The 23,725-nt window shown below is 36.5% G+C and overlaps 2 protein-coding genes across 3 annotated transcripts; both read right to left on the bottom strand.

Annotated features, from left to right (window-relative positions):
* Positions 1–3,392: 3,392 nt before the first annotated feature.
* On the bottom strand, positions 3,393–7,223 carry LOC147283560 (protein EFFECTOR OF TRANSCRIPTION 2-like). 2 transcript variants are annotated; one of them, XM_086243415.1, is made up of 3 exons: positions 6,894–7,223; positions 6,258–6,614; positions 3,393–4,897 (listed from the first exon to the last, which is right to left on the bottom strand). In XM_086243415.1, exons 1-3 carry the CDS (start codon positions 7,029–7,031, stop codon positions 3,947–3,949), a joined length of 1,446 nt encoding a protein of 481 aa, XP_086099541.1. In that variant the 5' UTR covers positions 7,032–7,223; the 3' UTR covers positions 3,393–3,946. The 2 variants fall into 2 exon arrangements, with proteins under 2 accessions (XP_086099541.1, XP_086099542.1); XM_086243416.1 differs by having other exon boundaries at positions 6,258–6,577; positions 6,894–7,028.
* Positions 7,224–16,691: 9,468 nt separating this feature from the next.
* LOC147283559 (uncharacterized) lies at positions 16,692–19,133 on the bottom strand. The gene has a single exon (XM_086243414.1). The coding sequence runs from the start codon at positions 18,846–18,848 to the stop codon at positions 16,692–16,694; it is 2,157 nt and encodes a 718-aa protein (XP_086099540.1). The 5' UTR covers positions 18,849–19,133.
* Positions 19,134–23,725: the final 4,592 nt, after the last annotated feature.

Below are 23,725 nucleotides of genomic sequence, written 5' to 3'. Positions count from 1 at the left end.
ATATGTATGAATTATTTCATATTTTAGCCTATGGTCAAAGATTTGATTGGTTTTATGTGTTTCGAATGAGATTTATTAAGGACTATTTTACTAGTTGTGCTTATGCATTGTGGATTGAGGATTTAAAGTTTCTGGGAACGATAAAGATATTTTCTATCCGTGGAAAATGATATTTTTGGGCTATGGAAAAATGGTTTTCAAACCACCCTTGTAGTACTCTCCAGGTTATCAGATTGAATAGGTCTTTGGGACCCATCACAGCACACATATAGGCTTTGGGCCGTGTGTCGGGATGCTTCGCCCTTTGGGGGCCGCTCTGCGTGCACGTACGACCAGGATTGCTTGCACGTGTATGGATTTTACTCCGCATGTGTGTATGGCCTGGATATTGCCTGCACTTGTTGGATTTTACTCCACACATGTGTATGGCCAGGATATTGCCTGCCTGTGCGATGCAGGAATTCCGCACAGGTGTATGGCCAGGTTATTCAGGGTATATAGCATGGTAGAAAATGAAATTGGTATCATCAAGAGTTTAAATATGGATTTTAAGTGAGAACTACTTTTCGAGATTTATAAGGATTTTGATTTTATTATTACTATGACTTTGTTAATTTAGATGGTTGGCTATTCAGAAATGAGTTTTGATTTATCCTTGCCTTAAGTCCCATTAGTTTTATAACACTCTTAAAGCTTGGAAATGGTTTTAAAACTGGGAGATTTTCAAAGAGCGACGTGAGGTCTTAGAGTTAAATGTGATTATAAAGGGTTTTCTAAAAAGATATTTAAAGCTTTGGTTTCATTTTTATTAAACTGTCCACTCACTGAGTTATCTCACAAGTTATCTTGTTTTGTCTTAAATTGTCCCCGGAGGCAGTAGCTTTGGTGGAGGTCGAGCCAATAACGTCGAGACATTTGCGTCCATCTTCCTACTCGGACTCTGTAGGCGCCATTTAATTTTTGTAGAAATTCCTTATAATAGAATAGTGGCTCTAATAACCACTCTTAAATTTTAAGTTGGTTTTCTTTGAAATTGTTGGGTCTGAGACCCTTTTTTGTTGTGGTTGAGGTGGTTGATATCTTAGAAGTGCTTTTAACAGGTTTTGAAATTTTTTTGTTAGTCCATTTTCTGGGGAGGTTCTGCCGAATTTTCGGTATGATTTTCCTTGATTTTGGATTCCTACAGGACCTCTCTGGATTTCAGGGTGAAATTCGGGGGCAGTTCTGTCATTCTTTACACCAAAAATGAGGTAAACAGAGGAAGGCCAGAGTTGTAGAGCAAGAAAGCTAAGAATTCAGGAATAGAAAAGGAAGTAGGGTTTAAATTTCAGAGCTTTCTTTTTATAATTCTTTTTTTTTTTTTTCTGAAAATGATTTTGGGTGTCCAAATCAATTTTCAAAATCTTGTTTTAGATTCCAATTTTCATGTTTTTGTAGTCTAATTTCAAAGTTATGTTGTTATTATATTATTCGAACCCCTTAGATTCAGTTTTATTGCTTTAAGTTTGAAAAGAAGTGGAAGGAAAGATTTTCATAAATTCTGGGAAAATTTTCATCAGATTCGGACCCTCAACTTTGGACGACGATTTCTCTCAAACCTGAGCTCCGTTTTTGAAATCCAATATATGGTTAGAAAGCTGGTTGTATAAGCATTCCAACAAGTATTTATGTGTCAAAATCCGTTGAGTTTGATGGGTCAAAACTGGGTTCAAAAACAGCTTCATGAAAACTGCCAAAATTCTGCATTTTGGCTAAAGTAGACGATGAACAGTGTTACCGTTCATGCCCACTCGCACGACCGAAGAGTGGTGGCGCATGGGGCTGTTTCCAGCCACTTTCCGGCCTGTTTTTTGGCCCATTTTCACTTCATTTTTCGTTCTGAATCCAATTGAATTGGTTTCGAGACCATCCGAGACCCATATCTTTGTGTGTGAATTACACTCTCTTTTTGGAGAGTAAAAATAAATAAAATAAAATCTAATTAATATTTTATTTTCTTTTATGTACTTCTATGTTCGGATTAGACTCGGAAGTGTTATTTGAAGCTCGGAATCAAGGTAAGGAATATTTGGGGAACTTCTACGATTGAAATTTTGACTTTATTAAACTTTGTGATATTTATGTGACAGTATGTGAGTTATATGTTGAATGTTCTATCTCATTTTATTTGACATATTTGAATTTATTGTCAATTAAGTTTTATTATATTTTTATTTGCATTTAGGCATGAAAGTAAGTATGGAAATTGTTGGGAAAAGAAAAGAATTGAATTATTGGAAGTTTTTGTGTAGTTGAGTCCGAACTGTCGGTAGGTACCAGATCTCAAGTCAGCCCAGTTTGCGCAAGGTTTTTATCGGGTATTTCACGACTGGCGACAGGGAGAAGGACAAGATGACTAGCAAAAATGAGAATTTAGGTTGATGGTATTTTGGGTGTTAGTCTATATATTGAAACACTCGGGATCACAATGGTAAAATGCACGGTATGAGACGTGCGGACTGTTTGTTTTAATATATAGGTTAACGGGAATAGAAATAGTGGATCGAATTGGCATTGCATCAAACATTATTTATATTTATCATCATGTAATATTTTCTTGTCACTTAGTTTAGTTTAGTCAATTATTCATGAGAAGGGTTTCTCTACTGAGCTAGGGTTGCTCACCTCTTTATAAATTTTGCAAGTACTGAAATGGAAACTTAAAATTACTGAAGCAAGAGAACATAATGCATATATGTATAAAGTTGTGTGGTGTGCTAGAATAAGGGACTACCAGTGAGTAGTTTATGTAAGATATGATTTTGTGTAAATTATGTACAATATAATTAATGTAAGTATTTGTTTATTAATTGTTTTTGGGTACTTATTTATTATTTCTGTAATATCTTGATTTTTAAAATTTTATTTCTTTAATTAATATATGATTCACACCTTAACTCAATAAAATTAAATTAGTATGAGTTGGGACGTGACAGTTCACTACATCAAATGGTCATTAATACCATAGTGAATAATTCATGCTTGTAGTCTTATAGTCTTCATAAATTATCAAATAAGAATAGTGTCTTATTCTTACTATATACTATATCTTCTATTAAATCTATATTTTTATAAAAACCTTTTTACATTATTTCATCTTATTCCAGCCTTTTGTGGGTTTTGATCTTTTACCATGCACTTTAACTAGTCTTCTAATCATCCCATGTTGAAAGAGATAAATTCATATTTGGCCAAGGCTGATTAAAATACCACAAACAAATCCTAACTAAAACAAGACTAATTAAGAACCAAAGAAAGAAACATTTAAAAGTATAGGATGAAATAAAATGAAATTATACAACCATCCCCCTGCTTCTAAAAGAAACAAGGTACAACATTATTTTACAGGGCATGTAACACATTAATATTACAGAAGCCTACACTACAACACAATCCCAAAGGCATAACAATCAACAACATCTTTAATGTCAAGAATAATTTATTTTTCATAAATAAAACCAAGTGGAAACTGATCTCCTTCCCTTGTGTTGTCTTACATTTTCTTACATGTGACTAAACTTCATCCTAATTCAAACCTAGAGATGGAACTACCAGCCACCATGCCTTTTATGCTACTGGACACTGTTTGAACCCAGATCACCCACATGAAGTTTATCTTCTGCTGCTGACTTGGAGATAAATAGATAATTAAATTTACCCTTGTTCCTTTAGGCTCCTCACAGGCCCACACCTTCTCTTCAAAGAAAGAAATATTCATCACCTAGATTCACCCCACCTAGTAGTATAATAACTTTTATTGGACTCTCAAAACTTGGGCTTGCACTTCAGCAGAGTTGAATATTGCAGATGAATTCGGGTTATAGTGTAAACTCCCACAAGTATATGGTTCAGCAACCACATCATGTACATATTTTGAATTTTCTTCTTTCTCTGACTCTGACTTGGATTAATGAATTCTCTTCCCTTTATGCTTAGCACACCTTTTCCTCCCTTGAATCGGATGGCTTCTACAAGGAGAGCCATCAAACAAGATGAACCCGCATATTGGAGTGAATATCGGAGTGAAGGTAATAGGAGGATTTACAATTCTTCTCCCTTTATGTTCAGCACACCTTTTCAACCCTTGAATCGGATGGCTTCTACAAGGAGAGCCATCAGACAAGATGAACCCACACATCGGAGTGAAGCTAATAGGAGGATTTACAATTCTTCTCCCTTTATGCTCAGCACACCTTTTCAACCCTTGAATCGGATGGCTTCTACAAGGAGAGCCATCAAACAAGATGAATCCACATATCGAAGTGAAGCTAACAGGAACTTTAACTAGTGGAAGCTCTACTGGATCATGGTTAGCATTTGGTGCATCATGACTATCAAACTCTCTGTTTCTGAAATTACTGCATTGTGAATCTACATTGCTGTTTGATACCCCAACTTTAATTGACCCATTAATCTTCATCCCTTTGTGTTCAGAACACCTCTTTCTTCCTAGAACTGGTGGCCTTCTACAAATGGACCCATCACCTACATCCACCCCACAAATTATAGTATTCTCCTGAGTAATGTCACTTCTATCCAAAACTAACCTAGGCTGTGATCTGCCAGACTTAAAAACTCGAAAAACGAGGTGGTGGCTCTCCCCATCATCGTAAGTACTGAATTTGTCCTCTGTTGGAAGCACTTTGCTAGATTTAATTCTAATACCCACTTTCTTTTGACTGAAAGGCAGAAGCTTCTGGGGAATATTAGAAAATTGCGTAGTGCTTGAAGAAATTTTCTTAAATTTTTGAAAAACATCATCAGGGCGCCGCGCACCATTAATGCTTGTGTTCCATGCATAATCAAATTTGCTAAGCAGCTCAGTTTCTGTTTTCAACGCATGACTTTTGTTTTCCATCTGTTGGACAATCAACAAAGAATCAAGGACATATCATAAATTCTGATTACATGCCCAAGCTTGCATGCAGAACTGCTTCCATACATGCATAATGGCAAGCACATCAACACAATTCACCATGCTTCATTCACAAGATGAAGAGGAAGAAGCACCCACTACCTAATCCCTTAGCATTCTATAGAAAGGGGAAGAAACAATGTTTTATAACTTATGAATAACCATAATACTATAACCTCTCTTAGTGATTAGTATTTTCAGTGACCCAGCGCAAATAACTTTCTCTGTCAATTTTCACTATTTTCAACCCAGTCCAGACTCCAGATGATGTGGTAATTGTATGAATATGAAGATTGAAGAGAAAGACAAAAATATAAAAAAATAAAAAATTTAAAAAGCAATCCCCTGTCCAGTTTGCAGCCTCTGATCTTTACAGGGTCTGATAGGGACTCCTTAATAGCACAATCAATCTCAATTAGTAGAAGAGTATTGACATAACATGCATGATATAACACAGAACAGAGAATGATAGTGGTAACTAAACAAATGCATGACACATCTAATTCAATTTTATCACCCAAAGAAAACAAGAGACTGCATAACACAGTAGCATCAACACTGACATCAATCACACAAAACAACAACAAAACACAATTCCTGCTTAAAAGGTATGTACTTACAGGAGCCCATCTATACACGGTTGATCCTTTAATGGAGAATTAAAAGATAAACGGTTTAATTGGATCTTTAAAATTCTATATGGAGTAAGCACCATTGAAAAGTTGTGTCAAAAAGCTTCATTCACAAGATGAAGAGGAAGAAGCACCCACTACCTAATCCCTTAGCATTCTATAGAAAGGGGAAGAAACAATGTTTTATAACTTATGAATAACCATAATACTATAACCTCTCTTAGTGATTAGTATTTTCAGTGACCCAGCGCAAATAACTTTCTCTGTCAATTTTCACTATTTTCAACCCAGTCCAGACTCCAGATGATGTGGTAATTGTATGAATATGAAGATTGAAGAGAAAGACAAAAATATAAAAAAATAAAAAATTTAAAAAGCAATCCCCTGTCCAGTTTGCAGCCTCTGATCTTTACAGGGTCTGATAGGGACTCCTTAATAGTACAATCAGTCTCAATTAGTAGAAGAGTATTGACATAACATGCATGATATAACACAGAACAGAGAATGATAGTGGTAACTAAACAAATGCATGACACATCTAATTCAATTTTATCACCCAAAGAAAACAAGAGACTGCATAACACAGTATCATCAACACTGACATCAATCACACAAAACAACAACAAAACACAATTCCTGCTTAAAAGGAAATGAAATACATATGTACTTACAGGAGCCCATCTATACACAACGTGGTAGCCTTTAGACAGTATCTCCTCAAACAATCCAGGCCCCTTTTGTAAACAGTCACTGGGATGACCAGTTGAGCAGCCACTGCCCAAATGAGCACCTGAACGACCATATTGCTGAAGTCGTGTCTTCACAATATCAGCTTGTCCAAGGTACACCGGGACTATTTGGTCCAGGTCAAGCTTGCCAATCTCACGGCCTAAACCAGTGCGCAAATCGGCAATCCCAAGTTCATAGACTCCTGGACCCTCCCTTTTAGGGAGGCATAAAACTCTGTATCTTTCAGCTCCTTCCTTGCCCACTGAATAGTCTTCCCAATCAGAAGGGCCAACTAGAATCTAAAATTCCATAACATATAGAAGAAACCCAGAAATGTAAATTCCATTTAAAACTGGATTCCGGGTAATAACAGAAACTTAATTAAAGCAAAAAATGTTGGAGTAAATTTGGCAATTTTAACACTTAGCCAGTAACCCAGATAGCAAAGATTGAAGATATAGTGACTGAAATGGTAAAAGTCTCCAAAGATTTCACATTTTCACATTATCCTCAAGTCGAAGATAAAGTTATAAACCAAAATTTCAATTCTATCAGAGAGGAAAGCGAGGTAAATTTACCTTCCATTTGGAGAAGCGAGAGTCGTGTTTGATGCGCTTGCAATCTTCCCTCTTCAACCTTGAAACAACAAGGATCAAGTCGCTGCCTACCATTTGAGGCTTTGTGCCTTCTTCAGTCAGGAAATGACCGTTCATCATGCCCCTTATCAGCGCGAAGATCTCGGAGATTGAGTATGGGTTAGAGACGCAATCGCCGATGATGACGCGTTCACCGATCTTCCTCTCACTCCATCTATGATGCCGATCTCGCCGATGGTGAACTGCTCTCTCTCTAGCACAAAACCGAACACAGCACTCACGAAGCTTTCAGGAGAAGCAGAGGAAAGTGGGTGAGAGGGGGTAGAGAGAGTGAGAGATAGAAGAAAGAAAAGAAAGCCCTTTAAATTCATTTAAGGTTAAATATAAAAATGGTACATGAACGCTACAGTCAATCTCAATTTGCTAGATTAACTATAAAAGGTGTCAATTTAGTTCACAAATTTTTCAAGTTGTATCAAAGCAATACAAACGTTAACTTCCATCTGAAAATTAACGGAATTGGTTACATGAAAATATGATAAACGAACTAAAATACCTCTGAAAATGTGGTCATTTATTGTGCATATGACTAGTTTTTGTTAAATTTTTCGATAGAAATTAACATTTGTACTGCTTTGTTACAACTTAAAAAGTTCGTGGATTAAATTGACACTTTTTATAGTTAGTGGACTAAATTGAGATTCATTGTAAAGTTCGTGGACCATTTTTGTATTTAACCCTTCATTTAAAGAGTCAACTGCTCTCTCTCACACAAAACCGAATACAGCACTCACTCTTCAAATTAAACTATCCTAAATTAATTTAGCCCTTTAAATTAATTTTTTATAGAGTGTAACACCATTACTTTTTTCTTAATAACTAAAGCCCATATCTTCTGCCAAAAAAAAAAAAACTCATATTTAAAATCTTAGGCCGCGTAGGATAACAACAATCCATTAGTTTTTTATTATTTACAAGTTTTACCATTATGCAATTAATGTTGATTTCAGATTTCTCTCTCTAACAAATCACTAAATTTTAAAGGATAATGTTATTGGCATTCTAAAAAGGTTATCATGCACTCCAATATGTAAAAAATTTTGGATTTTTTTTTTAAAGTCCATTTCATAAAATAGATTGTTTTTAAGGCCTAACCGCTACAATATTTTACTGTACCGGCCCACTTTTTAACAGTCCAACAGCTACAATAACGCCGTAGCAGAACACTGTAGCAAACTACAGTAATTTTTTTCCAATATTTTTTTTGAACGCCAATTTTTTTTTCCCACATTAAAATAGAAAAAAACCAACAGTAGCAATATCAAACAATAGCTAATTTCAATTTTTTACTATTGTTGAACAAAATTTGTAAATAAATAATAAATATTACCCAACATAATTTCACCCAAATTCATTTATGGAATGAGGGTTTTATTATTTTGGGTACGACCCATTCAAGATGGAGTGCATCTCTTAATTACAGTCCCTTAACTCAAGGGAATACCCTTTGATTCCAATTGCAATGAAACCAACAGATCATCTTGCAAGTGTTTGGATTTCCAATAGGTAAACGACCCATTGAAATAGAATTTATTTGTGATTGCGGTTGCACCTGTATTTTAGGTTGCCTACGTACCCATTGCAGGATCAAACCACACGTAGTTCCGAGGTTTTAGGATTTAAATGGGTGGATGACCCACTTAAAAGATTTGTGTAACTTGGGTAGGGTTTAGAGCCCTTGGATTTGATTTGAGAAATTAATTCAGAGACTTTTAGTGTGAGACAAATTTATGGGAAATTTGGATGTATTTGATTTGGCTGTGGTTGCACCTAAATTTTAGTAGGTTGCCTACATACCCATGACGGGATCAAACCGAATGTAGTTCATTACAATGAAATTTGAGAAATTGCGAAATTAATTCAGTAACTTTGTGTGAGAATTAATTTCAAAGAAATTTGGAGTAATAGAAATTTGATTTGACCGCGGTTGTATGTGAATTTAATCCACATTGCCTACATACCCATTGTGGGATCAAACCGGACGTAGTTCACAGGAAGAATTTGACTTGATTGGCTTTGTGCCATTCTGGAGTTGAGTTTAGGATTTAGATTTGAGATATTTGGTTTTGTACCAATTTAAGAGAGATGGTTTTGTACAATTTGAGAAAGGTGGTTTTGTACCAATTTGGGAGTTTAAATTTGGGGTTTGGATTTGGTTTCGGTTTTGTACCGATTGAGAGAATTGGTTTTATACTAATTTGAGAGTGTTGGTTTTGTACCAATTTAAGAATTTGGGATTTGGAGGAAAATGTGCCCATTAATATTTTTTTGTATCATTTATTTGTTTAATGATACATTCTTTTATAATGGGCTCACATGAATTTGAGAGAGTTGGATTTGATATGTGCCCACTAAATATTTTGTATCAATTATTGATTAATTGACACACTTCATTTATTAATGGGCAAAAATTAATAAATTTGATAGATTTGAATTTAGTTATGTGCCCATTAACTATTTTGTATCAATTATTTATTAATTGACATGCTTTATATTTTAAATGGGCATAATAACTTTGAAAACAAGCTGGGAGCGTTCTCAATTAGGGGGTAGCTCTTAGCCTTTGCGGGCCCAAGTCCAGTAGCTTTCTGACTTAGCTGGCCTGATGGATTTGAGTACCGCAGCACTACATCAGCCAGGCTTTATGCCATTTTCCTTTTTGCTTAACTTGTCTTTGTGTACAGTAAACATTCATGCCAACTCTTTAAATGCAGCAGCCCACATTTGCTTTATTCTTACTCCTTGCTGTACCCGTAGGCTTGGCTTGAAGTCTTGAAGGGACCTTGGCACAATAGTCCATAGAATCCAAGTCACGTTGCTCTGATCTTGCTTATGCAAAAATTTCAGCTTCAAAACTTGGTGAACAAAAAGGTTGGGAGAGGGCAAGGATTTACTACACCACGTCCGCCTCTTTATTTTCAAAGAGATATTTCTTCTTGATCTCTTTGTAAATTGTAATGTTGTTTTGATCTTTGGCTGATTGCATATATTCTTTTGTCTTATATATGACAAAGACCTTGGCTTTTGACCACTTATCTTTGCATAGAGAGGAAAAGAGTCAAAAGCTTTTGTATTTTTAACTCTCTTTTTTTGTTTGGTTGCGTGTAGAAGTGCAGCAAGGGCTCAAAGAAAAGCCTATATCCTTTTTCTTGGTTTGTCATGATCTGAACAGTAGAGTCCAACTAGGACTAGGGAGCTTTGCAACCTACCATTCTATCTTTTTCACCATCTGTGCAGCAACCTTTTCGTAATCCTCTACGTGGCTGAATAGCAAAGATGGCTTATGACACTACTACAAAAAAGGCCTCTAATATCGGTAATCCACCGATATCTATTAGGGTAAAAAACTGATATTTCCAGGGGTGATATCTATTCTACCCCTAGAATAGATATCGGTGATACACTGATCTCTATTCCACTTTTAATATCAGGAAGTTTGGAAAAACTGATATCCAAACATCTCAAACTGATATCTAAAATGTCAAAAAGGGTAAGAATTTAGGTAAAACAGATATCTAAACATATTTTAAATATCGTTTTGGTATTTTAAACCGATATTTAAATGGTCTTTGATATCGATTTTCAGTTATTAACTGATACTAAAAGATCTTTATATATCGTATTTATTATTAAACTGATATCTTTACATGTTTTAAAGATGGGTTTAACATCAGTTAATAACTGAAAAACGATATCAAAGTTAGTTTAGATATCCGTTTAATAGGTAATGCGATATGTAAGGATGGGTGTAACATCAGTAGTTTGTAGTAAACTGGTATGTAAACATATTTTAAATATCGTTTCTTTAATTTAAACTGATATGTAAATGTACTTTCACTACAAACTACTGATGTTACACCCATCTTTATATATCGCATTACCTATTAAACGGATATCTAAACTAACTTTGATATCGTTTTTCAGTTATTAACTGATGTTAAACCCATCTTTATATATCAATTTTTTTAATAGAACCGATATTAAAATCTCTGGAAAAAGTGATATGTAAGGTTGGTATGAAATAATTTTTTTTTTTGTGCAAAAACTCATATAAATGCCCTGGACATGCAAGTACACAAATGTGCATGTCCACAAATGTGTGGCCTGAAATTGGTGCATTTACAAATTTGTCTTCCATTCAAACATTCCAAGTACATAAATGCATTCCATTCATCCAATCATTCCAATTAATTAAGTACAAAATAAAAGGATTACAAATTAATCCCACAAAAACAATAGTCACAGCTGCCATGATCAAAATATATTCCATAAACCCATCAATTGTGCCAATTCAAAGCTGCCTACACTTTCAAAAAAATTCCATAACCCCATCAATTGTTCCAAATCAAAGCTGCCTACACTTTCAAAATATTGGCATGGCAGCAATTTTCCTAACCTTTGACTACATTGTTCTACAATCTGCATGCATGCACTTGTTCTTCCTTTACAAAACATTCCATAACCCCATCAATTGTTCCAAATCAAAGCTGCCTACACTTTCAAAATATTGGCATGGCAGCAATTTTCCTAACCTTTGACTACATTGTTCTAAAATCTGCATGCACTTGTTCTTCCTTTACAAAAAGTTGGCTTGGCCATCTAATTAAATACCAAAAAATGGCTAGCATACCCTACTCCATACGTACGGACATGACTATATATAAGTCGAGATGACAAACTGTCCCCATTCAACTCGCACCTCATCAATTTGTGCTTCGGTGTAACCGCAACGCCTGTGCTTTGGATTAGACCACTGAAAATATATAGCATATATAGCAAATTAATTAGTACATAATTTTGACTTTAACTTAATGACAAAATTAAGCTTGTACCCAGCAAGAGAACAACTTAAATGCATATATGCATGCAGTACATGAAAATGCATGGCAGAGTCAAAATAAATAAGGGTGAGTTATATAGAGTGGTGAATTTAATTGACTGCATGCATAACTCAAATTCATCACCACAAGGAAAAAAAATGCAAATTTCCAATCATTTCCAGTCATTCCCATAAAAAAAGTAGTGGAAGATCAAAATCCAAGGTTAGGTATCAAAACCTCAATAACCAAGCAAAAAAATAAAAAGAAACAGATTCATGGTTGCATATTTAATTACTAAAGGGTGAATTCTAATCTTTTATTTGCCTCAAATGCAAGGTTGGTATCCTCAATTATCTCCTTCATATATCTCATGACATAATAGCCACATTCAACCCCACCTGGCTGTTTTGGACACTACAAAGGAACAAAATCCAATGATAGAGACATTTAGTATGCATCGGAAACCAACAATTGCAGACACTAATTGAGGAACATAAGAACTGAAGTAATAAATCGAACACTTACATTAAGCTTCTTCCATTGTGGTGTTTTACGAGATGTCCTGTTTGTAACTCCATTGAATTGTCTAATGGCACTTAATAACAAAACAAAACTTTAAGTTATTCTCCAAAAACCTTTGATCACAGTGCATATGTAATTAAATATACTAGCAAGGGCACAGCAACTTACGTGTTCACAATGTCCATCCAATCTTGGTCACGGGTCAGTTTTGGGAGAGGGTCCATTATATAGACCACGTCTTTGTCTTCATTAATAATGGTTAAAACCCAGTGCGACCTTTCAAAGTTAATGATAATTAGCATGCAAAACCATGGGAATTAAGCATAAAATCAGAAAACACACAAGCTTGTTCATCAATTAAATAGCCTTACCCCGAATTGTACGGCACTAAAAATACCCTATCAGATTTCCCTTGCTGGAAACGGTCTGCTAAGTAAGTTGATCTTTTTTCAGGGACTCCCACTCCAACAGATACGCGTGATGGGTCCACAAATGCAACCATTTCATGCATTTGTGACTTCACAAGCATATCATATAGGTGCCTAATCAGTTTTTAGAATCAAATCATATTAGAGCAGTTCACATGGCAAAATAATTTACAAAATCACTTGAAGAATGAAGCAGAAAACTTACCTAATGTAAACAACTATGCATGAGGCAGATAGTTCTTGCATCTCCATCACAGACATAATATCCTCCTTTAATATGTATAATCTGCGGACAACCCCAAAAACCTCTTCCTCTAACTCAGTCCTTAGAGCTTTGCCAGTAGCCGCCATCGTATCCCTCGCAAAACAATACAGCAATTTGCAGTCCAGTGGAACTTTATTTGAGGGTGCATCATGCTTGAATAGTTCTTTCTCCATCACAGGAACCCTATTTTTCTGTTTATAAGGTGAATTTAACAAACAGACTAGTGTTAATTAAGAGTGCATGTACATGTACATGGAAAAGTAAAAGTGATGGCAGATTTACCTTTTCAATTTGTTGGATAACTAGTTCCTTCGGCCAAGCTACATGGCTGCCAACAGCTTGTCCAACAGTTAATAACTCATCCTTCACCGGAATTGGAAGCAAGGCAGCCAAGTTAGTGGCACGGTCAATGGAAACCCGGACATTGCCCTCGCCTAAAGGAACACCGTGCACGGTTGAGGATGCCAACTCAACCACTCTACCATACGCAACCACGTTGGTGATTTCACCTACTGCCAACTTGCATGTTTGACCCTAAGCATATATAACAATTCATTAGGAGGTTATTAATTAATTTAAAAACAGAACCAATTTATATATATTCAACTTCAAGCAACCAGCCTTTTCATTAACCTGATCTTCAATTTTCAGCTCCTCCACATCCACTATTTCATCATTTTCCTTCTTTTTCCCTGCTGCCTCGTCATTTGCATTAACCTTAGCCTTTTCTGGGAAGTAGCAGCTTCCTTTATCGGAAACCAACCCCTGCCCTGGAACCAATTTGGGTGTAGCCAGTGCATCCACATTATCACGTGACTCTAGCTTTTCAATCCTATCCAACAACTCTTTGTTTTGCTTTTGGAGCATTCCCAACATCTCATCTTTTGTAATGGCATCCCTTGGCTTTTTTGGGAGGTTGAAGTACGTAGAGGGGTTGACGTATCCCCCCACAGCTCTAACCCGACCACCATGCTCAGATGTCTCAAGAGCCTTAGTAAGAATATCGTTTGCACCCTCGACTTGCAACTCGCCGTTCTTCTTTTTCTCCAACAACTCATCCTGCATGCCAAATTAAGGTGGATGCCATCATCATGTTCTCAACAAGATACTGATCCTGCAAGCTATATATATATATATATGCATGATTATATAAAAAAGCTTTATCCTATACATGATACTGTACTTACTATGACTTTCGCCACTGATGACACTTCCTCGTCCAAGTTGCCATTCGAGTCCTCGCGTGCTTTCTTCCACAACACAGACCGGTCAATGTTCTCTTCTGCCCCAATTTGTTTTCTCTGTCCATACAAGTACATGGTTAGACCAAGGGAAATAATTGAATATATAAGTCAAATCTGAACGAATGCTTACCAATTCCTCCTCCAATCCAACGTAACCCTTCCGCGCCAGTCTATGATGGTACTTCCTCTTGGCTACCCTTTGGCTTTGAGCCTTATGCAGTTCCTACAATCAAGACATGCACCACCACAAAAATCATTTTACTAAAACCAAGCTAGTAAATACACAATATAACACTCAAGGCCTTCATTAGGGAATTTGGAACACCAAGTTACTTGAAAATCATCTTTCAATCGACTGGCAACAAACTGAGTCCAATGTGTTTGCTCAATTTCTTCATATTCAGCAGGTGGGGTTTTTAGTGCATCTGGATCATCTTTGAATGGCATTATGAATTTGGTTGTTAATGAAGTCTTGAATGTCCTCCATTTACAACCAGCTGAAGATAGAACATATTTCCTGCTTGTAGATTCAAGGTTAAATGAACCCTACAACCATTGAGCAACAAAACCCATTAGAAAATAAACTTAAACCCTAAAATATGTTTGAATAATATATATGAACCTAAAGGGTTTAGACATTATATTATATTAGATTGATGTTAAGCATTATATGCATTAAATCTGTACCCTACAAAAAAAAGGCCAATAGACAGACATTTAGTACTCTAATTACCTCAACGTCTTCCCATATTTTATCTTTTATTTCTTTCGGCACCTTCGGCCAGCTGGAGTAAATGATTGGCACCGTGGTCCTTGCCAAAACCCCTATGTACGAAGCAAGAGCCTTGCGCGTTTCTCCTATGGGCATGCCATACGGGTTAAACTCAACATTTGTCTTTCTCCCTAAAGCTTTCTTCAACACAATGTCGTGCATCTTTGTAACACCACGTGTGTATATGGTATTGCCATCACTAGTCACAGTCGCCTTAGAACTCGAGCATGCTTTGGCTGGTGCCTCACTTGCATCCTTTGACTTTGCTGCAGAGACATTCTTAGACTTGGGTGTTGCTGCAGTCTTCGCCTTGGACTTGGGTGTTGTTGCAGTCTTGGCCTTGGACTTGGGAGTGGATACTTTCTTGGGCTGCAGTGCTGTGGTGGCTTTAGATTTAGACAGTACATGTTTCTTTCTTCTTGGGGTAGCCATAACAATACCCTGAAAACTGTTAAGAGCAGAACCACACTTTAAATTAGTGACACCAGAATATATATAACAAATTAGTAATAGAAAAATGAGATATATATATACCAGATTATTAATTACAACACAAAAGTGTCAATTCTAATTTTTTAAGCCACAGTATAATTACAACACATAAGTCTCAATCAAATAAGTCACAATTACAACACATAAGTCTGAATTCTAATTCAAATGATATGGCAACAAATAATCAAGGTTTGGCAGGCCTAGCTTCATAGTTATTTTTTTTTCTTTGAGTGGACAATCCAAATCCCTTCACAATTGTCTCTCCTGTAACTCGAGCCATCCTCACCCATGATGTCATCAAATTCCTCAACCTCTGGCAGGCCATTGCTAAAAGATTCATGGTCACCGACGATGTCCCCAAACTCATCCTCATAACCACCATCATTATAATCTCTATTCGGGGCTGCAAGTACCACTGACCACCTAGAGTCTAATGGGTCTTCAACATAAAAAACTTGCTTTACTTGGGCAGCCAAGGTAAAAACATCTCTCTTGTGACCTACCCTATTAAGATCAACCAAAACAAACCCTAAGTCATCTGTTTTTATGCCTTTGTTATTCTCTACCCATTGACACTTAAACAAAGGCACCCGAAAATCATGATAATCAAGCTCCCAAATTTCTAGGATAACCCCATAAAAACACATATCCGTGTAAGCGAGATTTTTATCCTTCGCGCTCGTCACTTGCATTGTCTTTGCCACCAAGCTAACCCCGCTATTTTGGACAGCACGTACATTATCACGTGACTTTGTGTGAAAATGGCACCCACCAATCTCATAACCCTCATATGTTAAAACACTCATAGGTGGAGCTTGAGATAGCCGCCTCAGCGATGATGTGATGTCCTTGGCTCCATGACCTATGTCGGCTGCCACCTATAGGAATAAAGGTTAATAAAGATCCTTGAACTGAAATTTATATATTTGTGTGGGATCTTTATAAAGGTAATGAAATAATACCTTGTCACGTAACCAATACATGAATTTTCGGTTGTGCTCTTCTCGCAGCCACTTCTCACTCTTTTTTTTACTTGAATATAAAGCATTCAAGTGGGCCTTATGTCTCTTCAATCAAATTTCCAAAAAAAAAAAATTGAAACATGTAAATGATGTTAGAAAATCAAACCAATTGAAATCTGGAAACCATGTTCTAAGTGGTAGTTAAATAAAATAACTCACTCCGGATAAGGAGAAATTTCAGCGGGGTTCTCCAATACACAACGGTGTGCTTGTTCCCATTCTTCCCGGCTGACTGAACGTACCCTAGCACCTGAGAGAGGTCTACTGCCCTTTGAATCACCCATGCGCGACGACGGAATTCCAACGGCATCAAGATCAGATAAATACTCTGAGCAATACTCAACAGCTTCCTCACCAATATAGCCTTCAGCAATTGAGCCTTCCGGTCGATTACGGTTTCGTACGTAACCCTTTAACACTTTCATGGCTCTTTCAAATGGATACATCCATCTAAAATAAACCGGTCCACACAATTGAACCTCTCTAACAAGGTGAACAGTCAAATGAACCATTATATCAAAGAATGAAGGTGGGAAAATCTTCTCAAGCAAGCACAATGTGGCTACAAGATCATTTTGAATTTTATCCAACTTCGACACATCAACTACTTTACTGCAGAGAGAGTTAAAGAAGAAACAAAGCTTAGTGATCGCATATCTCACATTTTTGGGCAAAACCCCCTGGATGGCGATTGGTAGCAATTGCTGCATCAAGGTATGGCAATCATGAGACTTAAGACCATACAATTTCAACTCTTGCATAGAAACCAAGTTTCTCACATTAGAAGAGTAACCTTCCGGAACCTTGATACCCAACAAAGACTTGCATATTGATATTTTCTCCTCCCTAGACAACGTATAAGGGGCAGCAGGCAAAAATGTTCTATTTTTCTTAATTTCTGGTGCCAAATCAAGTCTTACCCCAATTTCCACAAGATCCAAACGAGCAGCCACCCCATCCTTTGTCTTTCCTGAAATGTTTAGTAAAGTTCCAATAACACTATCGCACACGTTCTTCTCAATGTGCATTACATCTAGGGCATGCCGAATGTGAAGAGACTTCCAATACTCAAGATCAAAGAATATTGATCTTTTCTTCCAACACGGAGCATGGGTTTCACTACCTTGGCTGCTCTTTGCCACTTGCTTCCCGAAGTTACAATTGATAACTGAAACCTTTTCTAAGACTTCCTCTCCACTTAGAGGTGGAGGAGCTTCCCGATCATCCTCCTGGTTATTAAAGGCAGCTGCTTGTTTCCTATAAGGGTGGTGGCGTGGCAAGAATCTTCGGTGGCCTTGAAAACAGATTTTCCTACCATTCCTCAACCTAACAGCATCCGTGTTTTCTCCACATATGGGACATGCTTTGTACCCTTTGACCGTGCAGCCAGACAGGTTACCATAGGCCGGGAAATCATTGATTGTCCATAAAAGGGCAGCCCTCAAAGTGAATGAGTCTTTTCTATATCCATCGTACACTCCATCAATTCCTTTCCAAAGTGCTTTCAAATCATCAATCAATGGTTGTAAATAAACATCTATATCATTTCCCGGCTGTTTCGGACCCGAAATCAACAAAGTTAACATCATAAACTTCCGTTTCATGCACAACCATGGAGGAAGGTTATAAGTCACCAAGATGACGGGCCAACAACTATATCGGCTACGTTCATTATGTGGATTAATCCCATCAGCCGAGAGGGCAAGCCTTAGATTTCTAGGCTCACTTGCAAAATCTGGCCACTTATGGTCAACTAACTTCCAAGCTGGAGAATCAGCTGGATGACGCATCATGCCGTCACTCACTCTCTCATCGACATGCCAAGTTAGGTTCTTTGATGTCTCACAAGATTTAAACATTCGTTTAAACCTTGGAATAGGTGGAAAGTACCACAAGACTTTTGCCGGCACCCCTTCTTTCTCAATTGCGTCCTTATTGACCTTCCACCGAGAGAGGTCACACTTCGGGCACCTTGTTTCATGTTCATACTCATTTCTATACAATATACAATCGTTCGGGCATGCATGTATCTTCTCATACTCCATTCCTAAAGCAGAAAGTGTCTTTTTCGCCTCATACATAGACAAGGGCAACAGATTTCCCTTTGGGAGCATATCTCCGAAAGCAACCAAAAAGTCAGAAAAGCTACTGTCACTCAACCCATGTTTTGCCTTCAAATTGAACAACCTAACCAATGCAGATAGCTTGCTATACCTATCACAATTATCATATAAGGGTCTCACTCCCTCATCAACGAAACTTCTAAACTCATCCGGATCATCATTGAAATTATCAAACGCACCCTCGCACATATCAACTGTTTCAGACCCAAAGACACTATGTTCCGTAACCCCTTAATGCTTAACAGTAGCTTCACCATGCCATATCCAATTCTTATATCGTTGATCAATACCATTAAAGTAAAGATGCTCCCTTATTACCCTAACATTATGCTTACTCAAGTTCCCACATTTCTCACAAGGACAATGAATGTACTCAGGATTGGCAGCATTCCCTAAACCAAACCTCAAAAAATTCTCTACTCCATCATCATATTCCTTGGTCCGTCTATCAGCATGCATCCAAGCCTTATCCATGGCTCTTAGAAATATGAACTTCACATAAAGATACACATGTTCAATATAACATATAAAGAAAATATGCAGTTTTCTTAGCTCATAAAAAACAAACAGGTTAACAACCTATTTGTCCTAAGAATGGAAGAGGTAATTAATTTCTTTTATTCCCCCTATATATGAGTCAAACTTGTTTTGCAAACAAGTTTTGCAAACAAGCAATAACATATCATTCAATCTTATAAGCCACAGTACCAAAACATAAACAAGCAATGCATTTTCCAACTAATTAAGCTAAATAGCAGTCAAATGATCCATGATTTATGAGTTAAACAAATGCAATATCATCCATGATTTATCAATCACACAAGCATTCAAATGATCATAGGCTAGCAAATAAGCAGTCAAACTATTTCTGCCCAAACCATTAATGTTGGAAATTTCAGAAACCCAAAGAAAAACCTAGAACCTCCCAAACCACCGAAGCCCTAATTTCTTTACCCTAAACCATAAAAGCACAGCTCATATAACCAAGAGAATGGAAGACGGGGAGGAAGAGATAGAACACCCAACCTTTTTTCGAAATATCTAGTGGACGACGCCGCAACAGTACACCCACGAATCGATACAGCTTCGCGCAGCGTTTGTGGATGGCGAGACTGAGCTTGGAGAGAACGAGAATGGAATTTACCAATTCATTTCTGTCATGTTCTATGACATTCAGCAAACCTGAAATTTACCAATTCATTTCTGCCCAAATTAGATATTAAGCCCCAATCAGAAAAACCCAAACCATTAATGTTGGAAATTTCAGAAACCCAAGGAAAAACCTAGAACCTCCCAAACCACCGAAGCCCTAATTTCTTTACCCTAAACCATAAAAGCACAGCTCATATAACCAAGAGAATGGAAGACGGGGAGGAAGAGATAAAACACCCAACCTTTTTTCAAAATTTCTAGTGGACGACGCCGCAACCGTACACCCACGAATCGATCGATAGACCTTCGCGCAGCGTTTGTGGATGGCGAGACTGAGCTTGGAGAGAACGAGAATGGCAGGATGCAGATCGAGAACGATGAGGGCAGGATGTAGATCGATGAAGTTTGTGAATGGGTAAGTGAGTCTAAGTCTGAGTCGTCTAAGTCTAAGTCTAAGTGTTGGGGGGTACGGTCTTCGAATGGGTAAAGTGAGTCTAAGTCATGGGGGGTTGTGTCTGGGATGTAGGAGGTAGGCAAAAAAAATTTTAAGTTTGGGGGAAAATTCAGCGCCTAATCACTTAATGAAATTAAAGATATCAGTTAATATTTTAGATATCAGTTTTTAGGATTTTTTGGTTTATGGGTAAACGTATAGATATCAGTTTTAAAACTTGCTGATATGTAATAATTTTTAGATATCATCAGAAAAATCAACTGATATCTAAACTTCTATAATATCGCTTTTGTTACAAACTGATATCTATCTAGTGATATTAGAGGCCTTTTTTGTAGTAGTGTGACTTTGCTTTTGTGGGCTAATTAAAATAACCCCATTTGGTTTGCAGGTACATACCCGCAGAGGGCAAGAAAGCAAGCCTTCTTGTTCATTTTATTTTCTTGGCTTTGTGCCACTTGTTTTTGGTGTGTAATTTTGATAGATGTCAGAGAGCAACAAATTGAATGGATTTATATGACTCCAGGTTGATGCCCATAAACATCAACTTGAGAGGATTCACATGAAATCCAATTGTTGTCCACGGACAACTAATTTAGAAAATGCAATGCTCATGAGCATTGCTTTAGATCATTTCTTTTGGATGCTTACGAGTATCGCTTTAGATCATTTCTTTTGGGTGACTCCATTCTGAGCCTGTGGCTGAACGATGGGGGAGAGGCATATGAGAGATCCATCTTGAAAGGATTCTAAACGAATCCAAAAGCCGTCTTGAGAGGATTCTAAATGAATCCAAAGGCCGTCTTGAGAGGATTCTGAACGAATCCAAAGGCTTGATTCAACACGCCATTAGAGGAGAATTTTGGTTGAATCCCAAAATAGAGATGAAATGAATGGCATAGAAGGACAGCTACCTGCAATGTTTGTTCTGGCAACTGCACTTTTGCTTTCTACACCTTCCTTTCCTCAGCCTTTTGGCGTCCTCTCCCTTTTTTTTTTTTTCCTTCTCCCTTCTTCTGAATCCCTTATGCTCTATTTATAGAGTCCATGAGAAGTCCAAGTGATGAGATCAGATGGAGATGAGATAACTCTCTCCATTTAAATTTAAACTCATCAGATAAGAGATAATTAAGCTTTCAGATAAATCCACATTATCTCACTTTTCAATTTGTTTTCATTTGAAATTAATGTGGCACATGGTATATGGGGATCTTATCTCAACCTCAACCTTTGTATTTTTTTTTTTAAATTTTTTTTTTACGGTTCAACAACTATGCAAAAAAACCTAGAAACAAGACAACTTATACAAATCATAGCCTCTTACATATACAAATATACAATCATAACCTCATTTACATATTGTTACTGGCAATCAGTAACAACCATAGTCTCACACTTACATATTGTTACTAACACAACCAACCATAATCCCCACTTATATATTAATACTGACAAGTAGTAACAATCATAGCCCCACTTACATATTATTACTGACAATCAGTAACAATCATAGCCCTTATTTATATATTGTTACTAATAAATAGTAACAACCACAACCCCCATTTATATATTGTTACTGACAAGTAGTAACAATCATAGCCCCATTTACATATTATTACTGCTTGTCAGTAACAATTATAGTCTCACTTGTATATTGTTATTGTTTATTAGTAACAACCATAATTTTACTTACATATTGTTGCAGTAACAATCATACCCTACTTACATATTGTTACTAACAAGCAGTAACGACCATAGTCTCACTTACATATTATTATTGAACAATCATAGCCCCCACTTACATATTATTACTGATAAGCAGTAACAACCAAAACCTCACTTAGATATTGTTACTGAGAAGCAGTAACAACCATAACCCCACTTACATATTCAAAGTATACAAACAAGTAATTTTAGGCCCTCTAAGATTTAAAATTGAAATTGAATAACTAATTAGGACAGTTTAATTTGAAAGAAACCATGAGATACCCATTATTCTTGTAAACCCTTGAAATTAGAATACAAAGCTAGGCTTGAGGTCCAGACCTCACCCTTCAGGACTGAACCTCCAATAAGATTGGATTTAGAAATTTAGGTTTGAGGTCCGGACCTCACCCTTGAGAACCGGACCTCCAGTAAGATTGGTGTTTGAGACCTAGGCTTGAGGTTCGGACCTCTCCTTTGAGGACCGGACCTCTAGTGGCAAACTCAGTTTTCTGTCAACATGAAGTTGAGCAACCAAGACTAAACAAAAGTAAACAACATTTTGAACAACCAAAATACTGATTTAACTAAAACCAAATCAATAAACAAACCCAATATCAGTAAACAAAATCAATAAAGATCAAGCAAAATAAATAAGCATATATCAATAAACTCATATCAATAAACCCATATAATTTACAAAATCAATAAACAAACCCCATATCAATAAAACCCAATCAAAAATGTTTTGAAGGTACATTGCCAATAAAATACAATCAGATCAAAAAGATATGATACAATAAATCAATTCATATTTACAAAAAACTAGTTCCAAACATCAAAAAGTAATAGGATTATTTAAGCACCTTACCATCCACTCCAATTCTCAGTCCACATTTTAGGACTCTTTTGGGGTGAATTGATCACAGTAAAATCCATTAATGCAAGTGCTGATCTGTAAGTAGATACAACTCAAGAAATAAATAACAAATATTAACAATAGAAACTACGGTGAGCTAGCATAAGAATAGAAGCTTCAGTTTTTTGAGTGTAGAAGGCATAAAACTCATACCTCAAATAGCAATTATGATAGTTAATATATTCTTGCACCAATGGAGAAATAATGCCAGTTTAAAAAATCTTATATGGCTCTCTGAAGATATTTATCATAGTCATCAAAAAAGAAACCAATACCTCTAAAATCAAAAGTAAAGTTCAAGAAATCAGTAAAATGAAATAAATTAAGAAAAGAATAAATTTGATTAGTGCGCGCACTAGAAAGAAGACAATGATAGACATTAGATTTTTTTTTTTTTTTTTTAAGTGTAAGAGAATAATTACAGACATTAGATGCAGCTCCAAAATAATGTCAGACCCTCATTCTTAGAGTAAACAACAGACCACAAATCAAGATGGAGTTTAAGAAAGCACACTACACACTTACGGATACTTGGTCTCCAAAGGATTCCCAGTTCTGAATTTCTGAAAAAAAAAAAAAAAAAAAAAAAAAAGGACAACTTTACTAATTTACTACTGACCATAGCTTCATAATGAATCTTTGTTTTTCTTTTTGAAATTTTATCAATTAGCATATACAAACCTTTGCCCAAGGAAGCTTGTCATCTGAACAACTTCTTGGAACCCATTATATCTAATTCCTACGGAAGACAAATTAGCATGGAAGTAAAAAAGAAACAACATGTGGGAAAGTTCAATAATCATAGTAATGATAGACAATGGATACCATAAAATAAGA

Source organism: Dryas octopetala, chromosome 5, assembly GCF_963921425.1.
Source record: "Dryas octopetala chromosome 5, drDryOcto1.1, whole genome shotgun sequence".
NCBI classification, from domain to species: Eukaryota; Viridiplantae; Streptophyta; class Magnoliopsida; order Rosales; family Rosaceae; genus Dryas; species Dryas octopetala.
Note: the sequence above shows the minus strand (reverse complement) of the source record. Positions and strands in the feature narration are given on the sequence as shown.